General features: G+C 51.6%; 1 protein-coding gene across 3 annotated transcripts in view; it reads left to right on the plus strand.

The window, feature by feature from the left end:
- Positions 1-22,033, plus strand: part of Kazn (kazrin, periplakin interacting protein) — a 930,141-nt gene extending 908,108 nt beyond the window's left edge. For 2 of the 3 annotated variants that reach the window (XM_026781851.1, XM_026781852.1), the window contains 7 exons: positions 3,171-3,376; positions 4,433-4,551; positions 10,244-10,475; positions 12,401-12,502; positions 12,905-13,071; positions 17,966-18,080; positions 19,337-22,031. In XM_026781851.1, coding sequence (XP_026637652.1) covers positions 3,171-3,376; positions 4,433-4,551; positions 10,244-10,475; positions 12,401-12,502; positions 12,905-13,071; positions 17,966-18,080; positions 19,337-19,498 — 1,103 coding nt within the window. In that variant the 3' untranslated portion in view covers positions 19,499-22,031. Of the gene's footprint in view, positions 1-3,170; positions 3,377-4,432; positions 4,552-10,243; positions 10,476-12,400; positions 12,503-12,904; positions 13,072-17,965; positions 18,081-19,336 lie in introns of all 3 variants that reach the window. The other variant, XM_013348430.2, reaches the window with a different exon arrangement.
- Positions 22,034-22,913: the final 880 nt, after the last annotated feature.

The following is a 22,913-nucleotide window of genomic DNA, read 5'->3' on the forward strand; positions in this document are numbered from 1 at the left end:
GTGCACCACCACCACCTGGCCCAAAGGAGATTTTCAATCACCTTCTTGGCTAGTCAGAAAATAGAATCCCAGAATCTGTCTCTGATATAACAAGAAGTGATAAACAAAAAACAAAACAAAAAAAGTAGTCATGATCACAGTATCCCATGACTGAGGCCTTCAGGATTAAAGGTAGGCTGTAGCGCTGTAGAAGCAAGTGTTGCTAGGAATTCCTGGTGTCCCTTCTGACTACCTGAGATGGGACATTTGAAAACAATGGATGAGCTGTAGGTCTTGGTCAGCTGACTCTGAATAGCAGGTGTGACAGGGACACTAAAGCAATGGGTGTGTCACGGGAGCATGCCACCAAACCACCAGGACGTCCACAGAAGCTAGGCTACCCCTGAGCCATGAGGTCCTAAAACCTTTACCTCTAGCCTGATATTGGGCGATGCTGATGTCTCAGAGGCCTTCTCTGAGAACAATTACATGCAAACTAAAGGCCCAGAGGGTGAAGTTCCCAACCCACCAGGGAGGGAAGAAGAGTAAAGCAATGAAGAACAAAGCCCCTATGTTGACCTTCAACCTCCAGGCCAGACCACTCTCCCAAGCACTTTATGCGTTGGACTAGACATGATCATCTGGGGCTTTGTGGATCAGACCACTCTGCCACCAATACCCAGGTCCTCAGTGTGATCAAAATCAGATGGAGAGGTGAGGAACTGAAGGGCGTGGCTATGGTCTGACAAAAGGAATATTAGACCAGGACTTTGTCTTTCTTCCCCAGGCTGGGGATGGAACCAAGGGCCTCAAGCATTTAAGGTGAAGGGCTACTGGTGAGCCAGGCATATGCTTTTCAGAAAAGCAGGCAAGGGGTTAGATGTAACCCTGTGGCTATTCCTGTGTTTGGCACCTACAGTGGCCTCCACGGGGCCTGAGCCTTCCTGGAAAGCCTCTGTACCAAGGCTGGGATCAGTGTTGTCAGTATTCTTAGCATCTTGTAAGGGGTGTGTGTGTGTGTGTGTGTGTGTGTGTGTGTGTGTGTGTGTGTGTGTGTGTGTGTTAGAGAGAGAGAGACGCGTGTGTGCACGCATGTTGGGGTGGTAACAAATCCCCATTCTCATCCCAGTCCTCTGACTCCAACCCTGTGCTTGAGCAGCCAGGCTGTAAACGTGACCTATTTCTACTCTGAGGGCTGAGAAGGAGGGGAAATAAACCCGGAACTGATGGAAGCCCAGGCATGGAAACTGATGTATCAGGCCTGCATTTGGGAAATAACAGCTTAGTTGATGGTTTATGACCCTAAAGACACCCCCACCTGCCACATTCTCCACTTTATAGTTCAGATTTGGGGTAGAAGGCAGGAGGGGGGCTGGTTGTGTACCTAAATCGGAGTATGTGAGTTGATGGTGGGAGCCTGTATGGCCCCTTGGGCTCCCCTACCTTGTGCTCCATACACAGCTGGAGGTGTGAGGAAGATCAACTCTTATACATGCACACACTGCACACACACAAACATACACACACACATGCATATGCACACACACATGCACACTCATGCAGTTATTAACAATGTCATTGATCATCCATGGATAAAGATTTTTTAACATTTACCCATGTTGTACTGTGTGTGCACACACACACACACACACACACACACACACACAATCAATGTATGCATCTTGAACTCCTGATCTTCCCGCACTGGGCTTACAGGAATGCACCCCCCATGTGCAGTTCAAAATCACACATCTCACATATTTCTGCATGTGTATGTTCATGCACGTTCACGCCTGTGTCTGCAGGTACACATTCACATTCAGGGGCACACGCACGTATTTGTGCATGTGTATGTAGGCATGGGTACAGGTGTGTGTTCCTGTGTGTGCATGCAAGGATGGAGACCACGGACCAACTTCAGCTTTCCTGCCCCAGGCGCCGTTCACCTGTGTGTTTTGAGCCTCTCACTGGACCGTGCTCTCCTTGTAGCCAGGCTGTCTGGTCCAGGAGCCCTAGGGATCCACCTGTCAGCACTTCCCACAGCCCTGGGATTGCATGAAGGGATCGCCATCCCTTCTTTCCATATAATTATAATTAGTGTGTGTATTGTGGGAGACGCATGTGCACGGCGTGCGTGTAGAGACAGAGACCGAGGATTACTGTGGAGTCAGTTGTCACCTTCCGCTTTGACATGGGTTGAAGTCAGGTCGCCATGCTTACAGAGTGAGCACTGTCAGCCACTGGGCCATCTTGCCGGGCCCATCCACCTTTCCTTTTTACGTGGGTTCAGGGAATCCAACTCAAGTCTTCATGCTTACAACACAAGCACTATACCGACCTGTTTGGAGGTTCATTTCCTTCTGTGTGTGAGGCTACTCCACGGACAGGTTTCTGTGTTTTAATAGATGCAGCTGGGTCCCATCTAGCTCAAGAAAACAAATCACCTGTTTGCCCAGAGTGCTCCTTGCCACTCTGCATCTACAAGAGTGTAAATCTGGAAACAACCTCCGCCCCACTACCTCCCCAAGCCTGTGCAGAATAAAATAAGCCATGGATGTTCTTCCAACACTGTCCAAAGATTGCAGTGGAATTCTCCACTGAGAAGGGACAGTGTCCCGCAAATGTCCCTCGTGCTGTCTGGCCAAAGCATCTAGCAGGACAGAGCTATGCATGCGGGTTTGTGAGCACGGGCGTTTGTGTCTCCCAGAGACTATTTAACTAACTACTAGCAGCTGCTGTCTAGGGCCGGCATTGGAAGATTTGCATTTTTGCATTAGGTTTGTTTCTCTCTGGAATATCATGTTTCTTCCTCTTCGGGGAGAACAGAGAAGACTTTGTAATGGGGATTGGGTGGCCAACCAGAGCCACTTTGATTGATGGATTGATTTGACAATTTCATACATGTATTGATCATATTTACCCCACCCCTTCCCATTCAACTCTCCCTGGGTTCCCACACACACACTACGCATACCTCCCTTCCAACTTTCTCTCTCCCTCCTCTTCTTTAATGGCCTCTGAGACCTATCAGATTTTCTTGTGTGTGCATGGATGTAAGGCCATCCCCTGGAGCATGGGCAAACACTACCAGGAGAATCACTTTGGTTTTGTGCCTTGGAGTCCCCTCTCCCCACCCTCACCCAGAATGTGGCTCCTCCCCACAGCAAGGTTCTGTGTCCTGTGTGTTGCAGACTCCGACAGCCAGTGCAGCCCCACACGGCACAGCCTCAGCCTGTCCGAGGGCGAGGAGCAGATGGACCGGCTACAGCACGTGGAGCTGGTGAGGACCACGCCCATGTCCCACTGGAAGGCTGGCACAGTGCAGGCCTGGCTGGAGGTGGTGATGGCCATGCCTATGTACGTCAAGGCCTGTGCAGAAAATGTCAAGAGTGGGAAGGTAGGCAGCTCAGGCCCCTGGCGGATGCCCCTGGCGGATGCCCCTGGCGGATGCCCCCGGCGGATGCCCCTGGGGGATGCCCCCGGGGGATGCCCCCGGCGGATGCCCCCGGCGGATGCCCCCGGCGGAGGCCCCCGGCGGATGCCCCTGGGGGATGCCCCCGGGGGATGCCCCTGGCGGATGCCCCTGGGGGATGCCCGCCCCTGTACCTTCCCATGGGTGCCCTCCCCTCCCAGGAGTTGACTGTCTCCATTGTCCTCTGAGGACAAGAGGAGGTATAATCTAGAAGTGGGCCAACTTATTGTAGGTCCAGGTCACCAATAAACCAGTCTTCTTAGCAAGGAACAACAGCCCCTTGGAGTCACGCTTCTTTGTCCTTAAAATGGGACTAACTTCAGCTGGTACTCAACCTCTCCTTAGCTGGCAGAGAGGAACAGGGCTGGACTGGGGAGTTCCTTAGCCTAGATGGTGGCCTCACCCATCCTGGTCCAAACAGTATCCCACCCAAACAACAGACAAATGACTGTAGCTGAGCCCAGGACCTCTGGAGCCCAGTAGGGGTGACACAAAGACACAGCCATGCATCAGAGAGAGCTGAAGCAGGATGGTCCCAGAGGACATGGGTCCCACAGCTCCTAGAAATAGGCTTTCTATTTATTTATTTGTTTGTTTGTTTGTTTATTTATTTATTTGAGATACAGTTTCTCTGTGTAGCCCTGGCTGTACTGGAACTCACTCTGTAGACCAGGCTGGCCTTGAACTCAGAGATCCACCTGTTTCTTCCTCTGGAGTGCTGGATTAAAGGCATGTGCCACTACTCACTAGAGACAGGCTTTGTTGGGAGTTATCAACCATCACAGGCTGCAGAGGTGTCCTGTGCCCTGTCTAGGGAGATGGGCTGGGAAGGGGATGCTGATGAGGAGCCCAGTTCCCTCAGACCCTTCTGTACTGACCCCAGCAGCAGAGACAGGGTCTGGGGCTCCAGGGGCCAAGGCCAGAACCTCCTTACCCCTTGCCCCATCTCTTGCCTCTGGGCACTAAGTCTACCTCCTACAGGTGCTTCTCAGCCTGAGTGATGAGGACCTGGAGTTGGGCCTGGGTGTGTGCAGCTCCTTGCACAGGCGCAAGCTCCGCCTGGCCATCGAGGACTACCGTGACGCCGAGGCTGGCCGCAGGTGAGCCACTGAAGCCTGAAAAGTAAGGACTTTCTGTCCCGAGCCTCCCTGTCACCCAGGCAACCAGGATGCTGGGGCACACCAGGTTTCAGGATACTGAGTGTAGCAGAGATAGCCCAGTCGTGCCCTGGCACCATAGAAAAATGAGCACACAGGGGGAGGCGCACATGCCTAGAACACGGGTGACTACCTCCACCCCAGAGCAGGGGTCAAGAGAGTGGGTGGCTCCCAGCACTCTTCTACCCACCCCAGCTGGTGGAGACCAGGCCACACACAGCTAACACGCCTGCCTTACTCAAAACTCAGATCTATTCTTCCCAGAGTGAAGGAATGAAGGAGGGAAGACAGTAGACACAGAGGAGAGAGAGGAGACAAAGGTCCTAGAGAGTCTCATGGAAGTCTTTTACAGGAACAGAACCAACTGGTCCAGGCCTCTCTTAGCAGGTGTATCTGATGGTGGCTGGCAGCCCATCCCTCCAGACTGTCCTTACTGGAGCACACTTCCCCCCTATACCACCCCTCCCAGCTCCACCCCTTTCCCACTTCTCTCTTGACCTCCTGGGCTTCCATCTTTTGAGCAGCTCCTGTGAAAAGGGAAGCCTCCCTCCCCCAACACCCAGTCCTTGGTGCTCAGAGTGTGTGTGGGGGGGCAGTTTTGTAAACCTGACGCGGTCTGTTTTGCATAATTATCTCCTTCGCTGGTTTCCCGTCGTTTCTGTACAGTTAATTAATCAAACCTGATGGTGTGTGCTACTATCTGCAGAAGCTGCTTTGTGAATTAGCAGAGAAAGAGAGAGAGAGAGAGAGAGAGAGAGAGAGAGAGAGAGAGAGAGAGAGAGAGAGAACTGAGGGGTGAAGAAGAAGGCCAGTTCTGAAGCAGAGAAACACAATCTTATGAGGCAGGAGAAGGGCCCTGGTGCCAGGACTAGGTGGCAAGGGTTACAGAGAAGGGTCCTAAAGCTGGCAGCTTGGAGCCAGCAACAGAGGGGTCAGGCTCAGACGAAGGCTGATGGGGTGGCTCCAGGAGGTACCCTTCAACCCTGCTGGACTTTCATTCAGAGGGCTCCAGAAGCACCCTCTCAGCCACCTCCTGACCCCTTCCATCCTCTGGACCCCAAAGCCCTCAAGCATCTTCCATCCTGACCTCTGAAGCTAGTAACCCCCTCCTGCTCACACCACACCCTACATCCTGGAGGTGTCCTGCCTGCTGCCTGTGTTCCTCGAGAATGTGTGGCTGCTGGCTTCAGCTTTCAGAAGTGCAGGGAGAGCCGGGCGGTGGTGGCGCACGCCTTTAATCCCAGCACTCGGGAGGCAGAGGAAGGCAGATCTCTGTGAGTTCGAGACCAGCCTGGTCTACAAGAGCTAGTTCCAGGACAGGCTCCAAAGCCACAGAGAAACCCTGTCTCAAAAAACCAAAAACAAAAACAAAAAAAACCCAGAAGTGCAGGGAGTCCCCACCACTGTCTAAGTGTCCACCACTGTCCCTAAAGCATGGCTGTCCCCATCATCTTGGGTTGCTGTAACAAAATGCTACCAACTGGGTAGCATAAACAACAGACATCTATTTCTCCCGGCTCTGAAAGCTACAAGTCTCGGGCAGCAAGGTGCCAGGACGGCCAGGCTCCAGCAGGGGTACCCCTCCTGGTTCCACACAGCAGCCTTCTTACTGGATCAGTGCACAGAGAGGGGGACAATCGTTTCCCGTCAGGGAGTCAGGTAACCCTAACATCTCCCGTGGACCCACTTCAGATGCCATCATATAGACATGCGGATGGAGGGGATAAACACTGGTCCATGGATAGAGTTGAGCCTGGAATCGACCAGGAGCTCAGAAAGGTGTGGTTCAGAAGCATGACCACATGTGCAGGGGACAGTTGAAGCAGGATGGTCCTAACAGACGTGGGGGTCCCCACATTAGAAAGCCCAGGTCCTGTGAAGCGAGACCTACTGTGAAATCACCATGTCAGGTCACTTTGCCTACTCTGGGACTCAGTTTCCTTACCTGTGAAGCAAAGAGGGAAGAGTTAACCAAAAGTTCAGGGTTGAATCCTTTTAGGAATCCAGTAGAGGCTTCGATGCCTTCTCCAGATGAACTGTCATAGTCTGTATAACTTTGCATCGTGAGCCCTTTGACTTGGTCATAGAACTTCTTTTTTTGTTTGTTTGTTTGTTTGTTTTTCGAGACAGGGTTTCTCTGTGGTTTTGGAGCCTGTCCTGGAACTAGCTCTTGTAGACCAGGCTGGTCTCGAACTCACAGAGATCCACCTGCCTCTGCCTCCCGAGTGCTGGGATTAAAGGCGTGTGCCACCACCGCCCGGCTCATAGAACTTCTAAAAGGCCGTGGATTCTGGGGTCAGAGTCCCAAGGTGGGTTGCCTCAAACTCTTCCAACTATGATAATGGACATGGGCACTCTGGACCCAGCAACCCCCCTCGCCAAACCTTCACCTGTCTCTTTATGAACACAATTCCTCTCACCCATTCCACCCATGCCTCAGAAAAATCATCCCCATTTTAGAGATAAAGAATCGAGTGCAGACAGGCAATATGAAAAGGTCGTACCTCGTCAGAGCTGGCTCTAACGGCATTCATGTCTTTCCATCCTCCCATGGTGACAGTATTAGAAACAGTTGTTATCTACTGTTGCCTATGCATCTGGGCTTAGGGATTTCCGTTCTCCAACTCCTTTGGTCCCCACCACTCCATGCGGTGAGTGTGGCTATCTCTATTTTTACAGAGGAAACTGAGCCCTGGAGTTGCAAGGTCCCAGGCCCAGAACAGTCTCCCGTTGTTTTTATTGAAGCATGATCCAGATGCCTCTATATGACACGCCTGTCCTCAGACCTCGGGGTCTGGCCTCGCTCCACCCGAGGAAGAGGTACTGACAATTGTTAACGACATAGCGATTGGATTCCTTTGGAAGCCAGACTTGAGTTCCTATGTCAGCTCTGAGTAGAATCTGGGCAAATTTCAATGCAGTGGCATTTTGAAGGCCAGACACATTCTTTGGGAGCCTGTAAAGGGACAGTGCTGGTTACAAGTGAGCCACTGCTGAGGAAGTCAGGGCAGGTGTGGCACTGTTGACTTCAGAAGGTTGGGGGGCACTCTCCCCTCAGTCCCATAAGCAACAACCCTCCTGCGAGTATCCAATTCAGAGCCATGATGGCCGTGAGGGCTGGGGCTGGGCAAAGGCCCTCTGTGACAAGGTAGGCCAGCCCTGGAGAGTGAAAGGACTATGTACTGGAACCCTCATCCCAGAAGAAAGATTATCTGGGGCTGGAATGTTCTGGCTTAGGAGCCTCATCATGGCAGAGTAGAACCCAAAGCCTCCCCTAGCCTTGTATGAGACACACCAGGCAGCATTCACTCCACTGGATGGGCTGAGTGAACTAGCCTGGTCCTTGCCAGGACAATTTAGTGACGGAGTTGACCTACAAGCTGAGGGCAACCCCAATGTGCCAGGTACGCACGTGGGGATCTGGGACCGTGGGCAAGAGAGAGGACCCTGACCTGGGGGTGTTCCTGAAAGGTGTCTGGGAGTCTCTAGGAGATGATAAAGAGGAAATAGTGGGCAACGGATCCCGTCGTGGGACAACAGCCAAGCAGTTCCAGGAGGCTGGAGCAGAGGGATGGAGAGGGTGCCAGGACTCGTGCAGACCTTCGGCCAGGATAGTGGATTCCATTTGTATTTTAATAAATAAAGCTTGCCTGAGGATCAGAAAAGTAAGACAGCCACACTGGCCAGCCTTACAGACCAGGCAGCAATGACACACAACTTTAATCCCAGTAGTCACACTAACTTGCCATAGAAATCAGACGGTAGTGGTGCATGCCCTTAATCCCAGAACTAGAAAGGAACACAAAACAAGAGGAGACAGCTCTCAATCTCTGTCTCATTCTGAGACTGCTGGAGGCAGGATCGCCATTTTCAGACCGAGGTCGACGTAAGAGCCAGTGGCTGGCCGCTTTGCTTTTCTGGTCTTCAGGTCAAACCCCAATATCTTTCTCTGAGTTTTTATTAATCGTGCAACATGCCTTCAGGTAGTCAGTGCGTGTCTGCCAATCAGCCCCACACCCACTCAGAGCGGAGAGAAGGGTCACACCCCACAGCATTCACCGGCTTCTTTATGAACACAGTTCCACTCACCCATTCCGTTCAGGCTTCAGACATAATTGTCCCTATGTTCACAACTCTCAGCGAACACGGCCCTGGTCCTGACCGCCACTCCTGTACCCTAAATTAGGGGCGAGGGACAATAAACCAGCGGATAAATCCCTTTGTACTTAAATGCAACGTGCGTTGAGTGCTTTGAGGGCAATAAGCAGAGCAACAGGACTGAAGTGGGGGGAATAACCTGAGCTGGGGGGGGGGGGAGAATAACCTGAGCTGGAGAGACAGCCCCCCCGCGGGGGGGAGGGGGGAGGGAGGAGGAGGGAACCCTGTCAGCACCTTGAGTGCAGGCCCAGAAAATGCTCAGCAGGTGTTGGGATGAAGTATTTAAAATAGGAACGGGGTGGGGCATGTCACTTGCCCCCTTTGCAAGCCAATTGTGTTCCCTTGTTCTGAGTACTCCCTTCATGTCTGCCCCTGGCTCCCACCTCGATAATGTTGTGCTCCCACTAGCCAGCACTAGGTCATTTTTCAGGATCCCTCTGCAGCTGCGTTGCCAGGACCTCATTCCTTCTGTGAGGCTGCCACCGTGTGGCAGTCAGAAGAATGACATCTAGGAACCATCTTAGCGAGGTGTATTCCCCACCCATCAGCACAAAGTCTTTTTGCAGAAGGCACCCCAGGCGGCTCACAACCAGTACCTCCATTCTGGGCAGACACCCTCTGGCCTCCTACACCCACAGGCACAGGCACACTCACACGTACACATAAAAATAGTGAATAACTATTTTAAAGCCTGTTGTTGCATACCTACTATGTGCACGCTTCCGAGGTTCTGACCTGCGCAAACGTCTGAGGTGTGGCAGCGAGGTAACAAGAGCAGCCTGGGGACAGGGCAACCTGGATTTCTCTGACTCAGAAATGAGCCAATGAGGGAAGGGCTTATCCACAGCCTTGTCTTGGGACAGGAGACCTGGAACACTATGTGTGGATCCATGAAGGCTTCTCATCCTTCTCCAGTCAGGAAGAGGGACCAGAGGGTAGCAGTCGGGTGGACGGGGAGGGGGATGGTCAGGCTGGGGCTTTGAGGAGTCCTGCAGAGCCCTAGGGGAATAGGGTGGGTCACGGTGAGGAGGGGTCCCCCAGAGGTACACCTGCTATAGGTAACACTTCTCCTGACTCTGCCCTTTCAGTTTTAACCTGGGTGTGGTCCAAGGATATTCATTTTTTCCCTGCGATCCTCGGCTATTCTTTAGTTCTGTCTGCCTATCTGCCTTACTCTCCCTCCCTTCCCGCCTCTGCCTGAGTCTCTATGTGTCTTTCTGTCTGTCTCTGCCTGTCTTAGTTGCTCTCTCTCTCTCTCTCTCTCTCTCTCTCTCTCTCTCTCTCTCTCTCTGACTCCACATCTCTGATCATCCCATCCCTTTCCTCATTGGTCTCTGGCTTTCTTGTCTATCCCTGCCCTGTCTTTTGTCCTCTCTACCCAGCTCTGAGCCCACTTCCACCTGCCCCTGCCTCTGACACTTTCCCCGTTCCCACTTCTCTCTCGCTCTCCTCTCTTTCTCTGGCTGTGTCTCCTCAGCCTGTCCAAAGCAGCCGACCTGGACCATCACTGGGTGGCCAAGGCCTGGCTGAACGACATCGGCCTATCCCAGTATTCCCAGGCCTTCCAGAACCACCTGGTCGACGGGAGGATGCTGAATTCCCTGATGAAGCGGGACCTGGAGAAGCACCTGAACGTCTCCAAGAAGTTCCACCAAGTCAGCATCCTGCTGGGGATTGAGCTGCTGTACCAAGTGAACTTCAGCAGGGAGGTGAGGACTATAAAGGGCAGGGCAGGGGCAAGACTATCCCACAACCCTTCTCCACATCCAATCTCTGTGCAACCCTTCACCCACCCAGCCACTGGTCCATCCATCCCTTCGCTTATTCATCTCCCAATCTATCCAACCAGCCGTCCACTCATCTATCCACCCACCCACACATCCATGCACCCATCCGTTTACCCATCCAACCCTCCACCCACCTGCCCACCTATTGCCCAGCTACTCCCATCTATTGACCTACCCACTGTCCGTCCATCCAACACTTCACCCACCCACCCATATACTTACCCACAGTCAATCTCCTCCCCGTCTATCCACCCACCCATAAACACATCTATCTGTTCATATGTCTACCTATTCATTCGTTTACCCATTCCTTCGTCCAATCATCTCTTCCTCTCTCCTCATTCTAGCAACTCCTTACTTGAGTAGACAAGAGCCTATGGCCAGATTGAGGGAACTCTCAATCTCAGAGAATCCGTTGCTCATCAGGGAGACCCACTGAAGTCCACAGTGACAGCACTGGGGAAGACAGCCGGGGCTCTTGGAAAGCTCTGAGAAACACCTTGGGGATCAAGGAGAGTCCCTGAGGTCATGGAGATAAACAAAGAGCTGTTGCATAGATCACCATCTGACAATTAAGGAAGAAAATGCAGCCGAGAGGACCATGGTGCCCAAGCCCCAGAGTTCAGCTCTGCAGCAGCAACAAAACAGAATGAGAATGGGAGGGAATGGGCTTCCGGTGGGGGTGGCAGCCAAAGTCCTGGCTGTTGTGGTAGCTTAAGTTTGGATGCCCCTTGATTCTGAATTCTGCTAAGCCAGAGAACAAAGGACCCCAGCCCCAATCCCCTACAAGTCCCCCGGAGGAGGTCCCTGAGAGGCTGGTCCTCGGGATTGGGTCCTCGTGGTTGATTCTCTGGAGCCATGCCAGAGCATAAGTAGCCCAGTGTTGACAGAGGATCACAGAGAAGGTGGTCAGCTTTGTGGTCCGGTCACCACTGCATGACTGGGCAGAAGGAGAAGATGGGGACCAGGTCTTGGGCTCCAGAAGCCCCAGGGTAACGAAGAGGGCAGACATGGGGTGTTCTGACAGTAGTACATGGAGCAGGATCCTCTGAGATAGGGAAACTGAAGGTAACTTTGGGCTGGAAGTCCTAGAGAGGGTGTCTTAGCCATTGCTCTGATGCTGTGAAGAGACGCTGTGATGGAGGCAACCTATAAAAGCATTTAACTGGGGCTTGCTTACAGCTTCAGAGGGTCCATCTGTCTCCATTATGACAGGAAGCATGACAGCAGGTAGGTAGGGGTGGTGCTGGAGCAGCAGCTCAGAGCTTATGTCTGACCCACAGGTAGAGGCAGAGAGAGGGAGACTGGGAACGGCATAGGCTTCTGAAACCTCAGGACCTACCCTCAGTGTCACACCTTCTCCAACAAGGTCACATCTCCTAATCTTAATCTGTCCTAAACATTTCCACACAATGGAAACCATAGATTCAAATATGAGTCTCGGGGCCATTCTTATTCAGACGACCACAGAGGGTATGCCACTGAAGCTCTCTGTCTGGGAACCTGTGAAAGGGCAGCCAGCTGAATCATCCCAAGCCCCCACAGACGGTGTTTTAAACCAGGATGCACAGACCCTAAGAACCTCCCCGTCATAGGCAGAGTCTCCACAAATGTCCATCACTGTTCCCATCTCTGGGGCAGCGATGTCACAGGCCTGGGGGAACACTGAGTAGGCAGAGTGTGAGTCTCTACCCAGTCTACACCCCTGGTCCCCTGCACCCTAGGAGGCAGCTCCTTCTATTTCTCACAACACAGATGGTATGGTCCAGGAAGCTGTGGGTCCAGTACTCTGCACCCTCCATGTGTCCCTCATCTCCTCGGCTGACTCCCTGTCCTTATCTCCCAAGGTCCTCCAGGAGCGCCGAGCCCGCTGTGAAACTCAGAACACAGACCCTGTGGTCTGGACCAACCAGCGGGTGCTCAAGTGGGTGCGTGATATCGACCTGAAGGTGAGGGGCGATGGTGGTGGAGGCGTGGTTCTCTAGCCTAAGCAAATGACAAGCAAATCAATGCTCATTTTGGTGTAAGTGGGCACCGTCACCCAGTCAGACAAGGTCCTGCACTTTCTGTAAGGATTACTTACTACTATAATAGGACCCCTGTTAAACGCTCTCGTTGCTGGGGCAATTCTTAGCGATGTTGCTTTCCATAAATATCTATGGCTCCTGCCAGGGTCCAGGCAGTGACAGTGATCTAAGATCCCTATGTTTATGGCTCTGAGGATGAGGAAGAGGCCCCCTTCACTTTCAAATCAGTTGGTCCGCATGGGTAAAGCCCTTGCCGTTGGGGTCATATCTCTTCTTGGTTCAGTTGGTCCCTGAGACCACCCCGCCTCACTCTTCCGCCCTCAGGAGTATGCAGACAACTTGACTAACAGCGGTGTTCACGGTGCAGTGCTGGTGTTGGAGCCCACGTTCAATGCCGAGGCCATGGCCACCGCCCTAGGCATCCCCAGCGGGAAGCACATCCTCCGGAGACACCTGGCAGAGGAGATGAGCACCATCTTCCATCCGAACAAGTGAGTGTGTAGGGCGCAGGCGCGAGGTGTGGGGCGCAGGCGCGGGGGTGTGGGCCGTGGGCCACTGGCCACAGGGCACAGACTGAGGAAGCAAATGGAATTGTCACAGCCTCGGTCCTTACCTGGCTGAATGTCACCCATTCTTGTGCCAAACTGGTCAGGAACCTGAGGATCTGGGTGGGGTCAGATACTAGAAAGAGGAGTGTTGGGTCCTGAAGGCAGTACGGGTTCACTGCTGGGACCTTCAGAGTTGGGAGAGGGAGCAGTTGTGGGTGAGAAAGGCTGAATGAGGTGTGGCTTGAGCTGGGGACAATGTACACTGATTTCACAGAACGGTGGCTGTTCTGCTAGGTGTAGCCGTGGGGACAAAGGTTTAGAGGCAGGATTTGGCATATAAAGTGTGCTTCTGATCCAATGGAGCAAGGCCCGGCCACCCACCGACCCTGAACCCCTTTCCACGCAGACAGCCCAGACCCTCTCTGTGGATGCGCCCCCACCAGTGGTGCATTGGGGTCACGCTAGGGCGTGGATCAGCATTTGAGCCACGTTTACTGGAGACATATTCACCCTAGCATCCCTTCACAGGTGACGAGCTGGTTCTAAGGGCCACTGCTTCCCACGGTCACCCAGCAGCAAGTGGCCACATCCTGCTTGGTCTTGTGTGATAGTGATACTGTGAATCACATTTCTGCTCATATGTTGAGCCAACCTTGCATTCTTAGGACAGGGCTCTCTTGCTCAGAGCCTACCGCTCTTTCTGTTGTTCGATCTGATTGGTACGGTGGGAGATTTTTACATTTATAGTCATAAGCCCTGATGGTTTATACAGTTTGATTTGGTTTGGGCTTTGGGTTTTTCTTGTTGTTTTTTTTCTTTTCCTTGAAGAAGAGTCAGTCTCTATATTTATTTTAATATTTATTTATTATATATACAATATTCTGTCTGTGTGTATGTCTGCAGGCCAGAAGAGGGCACCAGATCTCATTACAGATGGTTGTGAGCCACTATGTGGTTGCTGGGAATTGAACTCAGAACCTTTGGAAGAGCAGGCAATGCTCTTAACCACTGAGCCATCTCTCCAGCCTCCGAGTCAGAATCTACTAAAAGACATTTTTTTAAGCATGAAGGTTAAGAGAAAAAGAGGTGCTGTGGAAGGAAATAAGACATACTCAAGGGGAGCTGGAGAGATGACTCAGTGGGTAAGAGGATCTGGGTTCAATTCCCAACACCCACCTAGCAGCTCACAACTGTCTGTAAGTTCGAGAGGAACCAATATCCTCACACAGACATGCAGGGAAAACACCAATACACATAAAATAAAAACAAATAAATGATTAATTTAAATAAAAGCCATACTCAAGAGTAGGGGTGTGGGCTTCTCGGGAAAGTGCCAGCTTGTTTTGGGGGGACTTGAGGGGCTCAGGCTATTGCTGTTGTCTTTGAGACAGGGTCTCATATGTAGCCCAAGCTGCCCTTCAACTCACTATGTCTCCCAGGCTGGCCTTAAATCGGGCATCCTCCTGCCTCAGCTTCTCCAAATGCTGGAATTGCAGGTATGCACCACCACACCTGGCCTGTATTCTTCCTGCTTCTCGGCCCTTCTGTTTGATTTTGGTGTCGGGCAACCCTGGCCTGTCAGGGTGAAGAGGGAAGTGCTCCCTCCTCTGCTGTTTTTTGGGAGAAGCTTGTAGGGCAGGTGTTCGTCATTTGGAAAGCCACCTGTTTCTAGGTTTTCTCTGTGAAGGACCGTGATTACTAATTCAACCTCTACTTGCTAGGGTTTTATCTAGATTTTTTTTTATATTTATTGAGCTCTATGTTTTTCTCTGCTCTCCTCCCTGCCTCTCTCTTCCCTGCCCTTCAACCCTCCCCCAAGGTCCCCATGCTCCCAATTACTCAGGAGATCTTGTCTTTCTCTACTTTCTACTTCCCATGTAGATTATATCTATGTAAGTCTCTCATAGTGTCCTCATTATAGTTCTCTGGGATTGTGGTTTGTAGGCTGGCTTTCTTTGCTTTATGTTTAAAAACCACCTATGAGTGAGTACATGTGATAATTGTCTTTCTGTGTCTGGGTTACCTCACTCAAAATAATGTTTTCTAGTTCCATACATTTTCCTGCAAAATTCAAGATGTCATTTTTTTTCTGCTGTGTAGTACTCCATTGTGTAAATGTACCACATTTTTCTTATCCATTCTTTGGTTGAGGGGCATTTAGGTTGTTTCCAGGTTCTGACTATGACAAATAAAGCTACTATGAACATAGTTGAGCACATGTCCTTGTGGCACGATTGGGCATCCTTTGGATATATACCCAAAAGTGGTATTACTGGGTCTTGAGGAAGGTTGTTTCCTAATTTTCTGAGAAATCGCCACACTGACATCCAAAGGGGTTGTACCAGCTTGCATTCCCACCAGAAATGCAGAAGTGTTCCCTTTTCCCCCACAACCTCTCCAGCATAAGTTGACATTAGCGGTTTTGATCTTAGCCATTCTTACAGGTATAAGATGAAATCTTAGAGTTATTTTGATTTGCATTTCTCTGATGACTAAGGATGTTGAACATTTCCTTAAGTATCTTTCAGCCATTTTAGATTCCTCTGTTGAGAATTCTCTGTTTAGGTCTGTACTCCTTATTTTTTTTATTGGATTATGTGATCTTTTGGTGTCCAATTTCTTGAGTTCTTTGTATATTTTGGAGATCAGACCTTTGTCTGATGTGGGGTTAGTGAAGATCTTTTCCCATTCTGTAGGCTGTTGTTTTGTCTTGTTGACTATGTCCTTTGCTTTACAGAAGCTTTTCAGTTTCAGGAGGTCCCATATATTCATTGTTTCTCTCAGTGTCTATGATGCTGGGGTTATATTTAGGAAGTGGTTCCCTGGCCAATGCACTCAAGTGTACTTCCCACTTTCTCTTCTATAAGATTTAGTGTGGCTGGCTTTATGTTGAGGTCTTTGATTCATTTAGACTTGAGTTTTGTGCATGGTGATAGATATGGGTCTATTTTCATTCTTCTACATGTTGATATCCAGTTGTACCAGCACCACTTGTTAAATATGCTTTCTTTTTTTCCATTTGATATTTTTTTTTTGCTTCTTTATCAAAGATCAGGTGTTCAAAGATGTGTGGATTGATATCAGGGTCTTCTATTCGGTTCCATTGGTCCTCCTGTCTGTTCTTATGCCAACACCAGGCTGTTTTCAGTACTGTAGCTCTGTAGTAGAGTTTGAAGTCAGGGATTGTGATGCCTCCAGAAGTTCTTTTATTGTACAGGATTGTTTTGGCTATCCTGGATTTTTTGCTTTTCCATATAAAATTGAGTACTGTTCTTTCAAGGTCTTTGAAGAATTTTGCTGGGATTTTGATGAGCATTGCGTTGAATCTGTGATTTTATATATTTTTTAAATTTTTATTATTTTTAATTGTGCGTGTGTGTGTGTGCGCGCGCACACACACGTGCATGTAGGGATATATGCATGTGAGTGCTGGTACCCAAGGAGTGCAGTCAAAGATTTTGGATCCCTTAGAGCTGGAGTTATACATGCTTGCAAGCTACCTGATGTGGGTGCCGGGACCCGAACTGAGGTCCTTGGGGAGAGCAATGCATACTCTTAACCACTAAGCCATCTCTGCAGCCCTGGACTTTCTATTTTTTCTTAAGTCTGGAAGGAAGGCTTTTCTTCTTAGAATCACCTCCTTTTGCCGAATCACAAACTTTAACAGGCTTAAAATACCCAGAGCCCTGGAGGGGCAGCGTGAGCCAGGCACCATTAGACCTCAGTGGAATGGCTTAGAGCTTAATTCTGGAGTAGCAGGTGTTAGCAGGTAAGCACCAATGAATGAGGCCTAGAGGGTGAAGAGGAGGGTGACTCCCTGTGATTGGTTGGGAGCTGCACAGGAGCTGTGGAATTCCTGCCTCTGGCTCAGAATGAAAAGAACTTGCTCCAGGACTTGGAGGCTGATGGGCCAGCGACAGAGAGGCAGTGCAGCTTCAGCTGGAGCCTAGCAACCTGCTGTCACCTCCATCCATAATACCACCCCACCTATCACACTCGGCTCATGAAGCAAGGTCCTTGAGCTGGGGTTCAGGAAGCTTTACTGAGACCCTACCATGAACTGGGGAACAGACTTCAGTCAGGTGAGGAGGCATAGAACCCCAAGAGTTCCTAAGGAGTTCCGAGACCATCACAGTGGCCGGAAGAGCCCTCCACCAGAGGGCGTGGTGAGATGCTTGAGAAGGATCCTAGAGTTGCTAGAAATGGGACTCTTCTGCCGTGAGCCACACAGGGAAGGCCTCTGTCCTCCGCCCTCCTTCTCTGTCACTACTTTCAACTTTCAGACAGGAGGAGCAGCAGTGGTGACCCTTTGGCTCCTCCCACAGTGCAGCCGGCTGAGTGGAAAGATCTCAGCTGGAGAAACGTTCTTAGTAAGATCAGTATCAGGGTTCCAACCTGGACAGCATCCCAGGCTGGGTGGACACAGCAGCCCTTCACAGTAATGTCCGAATACGTCATCAGCCAACTGCTGTCCCTTCTACACACACAGACCCCATGAGAAAGGACCACTGATGTTTATGTTTAGCCACTGCCAGGACCTGTATATTTTAGACGAGCCCTCCATTACTGAGCTATATCCACAGCCTTTTTATTTTATTATTTTATTATGTGTGTCGGTGTTCTGCCTGTGTGTGTGTGTACCACATGCATGCCTGGTACCCATGAAGGCCAGAAGAGGGCATCAGATCCCCTGGAACTGGAGTTATAGACAACTGTAAGCCACCTTGTCCTGTATCTGAAAGAGCAGCCGGTGCTCTTAAGCAGCCGAAACTGTGGGAGTGGGGACGATGACCGTGGGTGACTCTCTTACTAACTCACAACCCGTGAAATGTCCCAGCTCCACAGGCATCCGGGAGTCTGAGCGCTTTGGGACGCCGCCTGGCAGGGCCTCGAGCATCACCAGAGCTGGAAAAGAGGAAGGCAGCAGCAACAGCAAGTACAGAGGTGGCCGGGTAAGCAGTCTCTCTGTCCTTCGGGCCAGGCAGTCTCTCCTGGATGGACCTATGGCTCCTTTGTCACCTGTGAAGCTGCAGCAGCCTCAGGTCTCAGGTGCATGCAGGAGAACCACCATATACATAGGCCCTTGCTTAAGACAATGCCCAGTGATGAGCGTCCAAGGCAGAGTCTATGGCAGGGTGGCTAGAGACTGTGGAATCGCCTCATCCTGGCCTCCTGAAGCAAAGAGACCCATGGGTGCAGAGCACCTCACACCGCTGGCTGCCAGGAGGGGTCAGGGAGCCCTAGATCTGAAAACCTCTGACTTAGACCAGCAAAGAACCTCTGGTGTACCCAGCAGGGCTGCACACAACAGGGGCAGCTGGCCAGAGACCAAACAGAAGCTCTAGTTGTAACCAGCATCATGGTTGCCACACTCACGTCTTCCCCTTCGCTTGGTGGCACCTGCACCTCGGTTGAGCGCATCTTTACCCTGGGTTGGTCACGGGTTGGTCACCCTTGCGGGAGTCAGTTCTGTTCCCCCCACAGTCTACCCAGGTCTCCATCGCTTTTCCCATCTTGCAGTTGAGAAAACTCAAGGCTCAGAGATGGGCAGTGCTCACCTCAGGTTCCGCAGCCAGAAGTACAGAACAGGGACTCTAACACCCATCCGCAAGCCCCAAGCTCATACTTGTGGCCATACCAGGTGGCATTACAATATTCCTTCCGGATTGAGCATGCTGTATGACCTCATACCCATGCATATACACACTCAGAGGCTTTGTCCCATCTACCCGCTCTCAACAGGAGGGAGGGGGAAGATTGTAGGATTATTCGTCCAAAGTCACCGTTGGGCCGGGCGGTGGTGGCGCACACCTTTAATCCCAGCACTCTGGAGGCAGAGGCAGGCGGATCTCTGTGAGTTTGAGGCCAGTCTGATCTACAAAAGCTAGTTCCAGGACAGGCTCCAAAGCTACAGAGAAACCCTGTCTTGAAAAACAAAAAAACAAAAACAAACAAACAAACAAAAAACCAAAGTCATCCTTGGTAACTACTGGAACCTCTCTAGCTGGACATTCAAATGTTAATTCCTCATGGAAAGTCCCCAGATCCCTTCCATGGGTCTGGGCAGTAGGGTGGTACTAATAACAGAGGAGCCCTGAGAGGTCCAGGGAGACGCTGAAGTTCACACAGCAGTTAGATTGGAGACGCCGCACAGCCCGGTTCTCATCTCTCTCTTCCTCTGCCCTTTGGTTTGTGTCTGTCTCCTCAGTTGCCCCTGGGCAAGATAGGAAGAGGCTTCAGCAGCAAAGAAGCTGAGTTTCACGACGACTATGGCTCTCTTGAGAACGAGGACTGTGCGGACGACCTCCAAGGCAGGCCGGAGCAGTGCCGCCTGGAGGGATACAATAGCCTGGAGGTCACCAATGTGTAAGAAAGCCTCGGGACTCGGCTACAAAAGCGGAGAGAGAAGAGCAGCCCTACGGTCCAGTGCCATCCATCCCCACTGTACAGAGAGGCCTGGGGCTGAGGGCAGATGCCAGGACAGACTTCCCAGAGACGGCCGCCACTTCTAGTGGGCACCAAGGACAGAGAATGCCCACCTAGGTGTCTTATATCTCTGAAGACAGGCCCCGAGGACACATCACCCAGTCATGACCCAGCAGATGGCCCTGGTGCTGTGGTTCACGGAACAAACCGGATGGTCCTGGCACTCTACCCTGAACTTCCAAGAAGGGGAGGAGTGTCAGTGCCAGGGCCTGGAACACCCTTCTGGGAGGGGCAGGAAACTGCCCCCTCCGCCCACCCAGCCTTGGCAGAGCCGGGGCATTGAGAACCGGCTGCAAAGCTAGCCAGCAGTGGCCAGGTGGTGAATGCCGCCCCTCAGCCCACTGGGCAGAGAATGTGAACTCTGATCTGGTCACTCACTCTGGAAGGATGCAAAGTGACACCGGCCTTCCTTCCACTTTAAGAGCACTGCATCGTGGGGTGGACATGTTGGGAGCAGGAGGGGATCTCTGCAGGGCAGAGGGGCCTGGCAGCAGCAGCCCCAAGGGCTGCAGGCATCCTGTCACCAGGATGGATGTGACTTTAAGAGTGTGTGTGTGGTGGTGGGAGTTGCTGAGCTCTGTCCCCAGACAGCCATTTCAAGCATGGGCACAAAATGGGGGAGTGCCTGCCATTAACCCAACAAACCTCTGCTGTGACGTCACCTGAGACAGGTGTGCCCACCCATGACCTAATAGAGGTGCGAATCCCACAGAGCAAGGTTGCTGGGCTATCCGGGCAAGGAGCTCCCAGCCCTTTTCCTGACCTGCCACTATTTTGCTGTGTGGCTTTCTCCCAGTGGCCTCACCTCTCTGTGTCTCTGTGTCTTACCTATAACACTTCCGGTTCCTCCCAAGGAAGCTGAGGATTAACATTCGCTAACATTTGCCACAAGCTTTGAGCCTCTCAGGAAGCAGCTTAGAAGGGATGGGATGGGGAGGAACGAGCCTAGCAACTTCCATCCACCACACGTGCGGACAATGGATGAGTTCGCTCTGTTTCCGTTGGGTCCACAGCCAAGAGGGGGGTGCAGAATGTTTAACATTGAGAGCTTCCCAGAGCCCCCAGCAAGGCCTGGCTGGGAGAGCCAGCACTGCGGTGGCCCAGAGTTGTACTGGGCACAGCATCCAGGCTCAAGCCCATTGGGCAGAGACTTTGCCTGTTGCCACAAGGGAGGACTGGCAGTTGTACCCTGCACGGTTATTCTACACCAACTCTCTCTGAGGCCATTTGCACCAGGAGTCCAAGAAAGGTTCAGATTCCCAAAACTGACAGTGGGGTAGCCTCTGAGCCACCAAAGCCAGTCTTGTGCCATGATATAAAGAGTGTCCCCTTGTGGGAGGACCACGCACAGCCCATGAACTTGAGAGCTGCTGGTCTCCATGTTGAAGACATCTCTAACGATCCCACAGGCACAGTCTTCCTCACAACCAGAGTCCAGAGGCCTTGGGTTTGGGAGGACCCTTTCTGTCTGCAGGTCGTCCTCTGAACGAAATTCATCAGACGCCAGGTCGCACAGGGTGAACCTCTGGGGTATAACCCAGCTTCTCTCAGGTTCTGCACCCTGGAGGGTTTATAGTATGCATTCCCGCCTCTGGAATCCCGAAGCCCCTGAGTCTGCAGCCCAGCAAGAGGAGGAAGGCCCTCTTCTAACTGAGGCCAAGTGCCACTCTCAAACTGCATCCCCAAGGGGTGGCACAACTCCAGGACCCAGAAATTTATCAACAGACTCCCTGGAAAGGTTGCCTGCTGTGCTGGCTCCTGAAGGGGAAGGCCTAGGTGCACTTTCCTCCTAGGCTCCTTCCTGGTGAACTCTGGGCTTCTGTCCCCAGCACCTCTGCCCGTCTCCAACTACACGCAGTGGTCACTTCTAGCAGATTCTCAGTCTTAACTCTTCAGTGCAGGAGGTTGTCACGTGATAACAAGATCCAGAAGTGGAGAGAAGGGGTTTCTTCTAAGCCTGGCCAGCATGGGGCTCTCAGGGCAGGCAACTCCTGCCCGCTCCCCCCAAAAGATTGAGGTCATGAGGATAGGTGGGGTCTTGGCAGATGTGACTTTGGATTTCACTGCAGGGGCACGAAAAGAGCGCCCTGCTGGGACCATAACACCTCTTACCAGAGAGTCACTTATTCCTGCTTCACAACACTGCGGGGAAAGTGCCTCCTGGGTGGTGGCAGTTTCTGAGAAGCCAGTGTGGATGGTGACAGTGACCCTGACCCAGGAAAGGTTTGTAAATGCAAAGCAAACGGGCCCTGAATGGCAGAACCCCCACACTTTCCCAGAGGGAAGTCTAACAACGTAACAATAAATACTTGGCCTTGCGGCCACCCCTCTTTTCTCGTTGGCTTTCTCCTTTATTCTCCCAGCATTTTCTCAGAGAAGGGAGACTAGGAGCCCCTGAAACGGATGGGGGTGCTTGTTGGAAAAGCTGAGGGTCTCAAAGTGGTTAGAAGTGTAGACACGGGCTGGAGAGATGGCTCAGAGGTTAAGAGCATTGCCTGCTCTTCCAAAGGTCCTGAGTTAAATTCCCAGCAACCACATGGTCTGGTGCCCTCTTCTGGCCAGCAGGCATACACACAAACAGAATATTGTATACATAATAAAAAAAAATAGAAGTGTAGACACTCACTGCAGATGGGTCCATCTGAGGGTCAGCATGGTTTCCAGCCAATGCTGTGGGTCCACAGAACCACACACAGGTGCCACACACACAGAGGGACCTTCCCAGCCAAGACACTGTCATCCTAGATGAGGCTAGACTGTGGGTTCTACCCAGGACTCTTAGAGGCCCTGACAAAAGTCACCCAGCTTGTCCTGTCTGTGTCTCCCAGACAAGAAGCTTCTGGCTTTAGACTAAGGTCAAATGGTCTGTGCCCTCTGTTGTAGGTGCTTAGCGGGCAGGAGATGAAGAACCAGAAGATACGGGAGGCAGCCTGGTCACAGTTTACCTGCTGCCAGGCTCTGTGCCTGAGGACATGGTGACCCTAGGCAAGTGTCCCAGTCGTCCTGTTTGTCTTCTGCTAATTTTTTTGTTGTTGTTTGTTTGCTTTTTGAGTCAGGGTCTTAGTCTAGCCCAGGCTGGCCTGGGACTCAACTTGTAACCCAGGCTAGCCTCTAAATTGACAGTAACCTATCTCAGGTACCTAAGTCCTGAGGTTACAGGTGTGTGCTACCGTAGCTGGCATGGTTTTGTTCAGTTTTAGTGAGATGAGTTTGCTGGGAGTGTGGTGTGAGGTTAGTGCTCTGGATGTCTTACTGAATCAGGTCATTTAAGTACTGTGTTCTCTGTCAGGCATTCGTGG

This window comes from Microtus ochrogaster, chromosome 10 (assembly GCF_000317375.1).
Source record: "Microtus ochrogaster isolate Prairie Vole_2 chromosome 10, MicOch1.0, whole genome shotgun sequence".
Lineage (NCBI taxonomy): Eukaryota > Metazoa > Chordata > Mammalia > Rodentia > Cricetidae > Microtus > Microtus ochrogaster.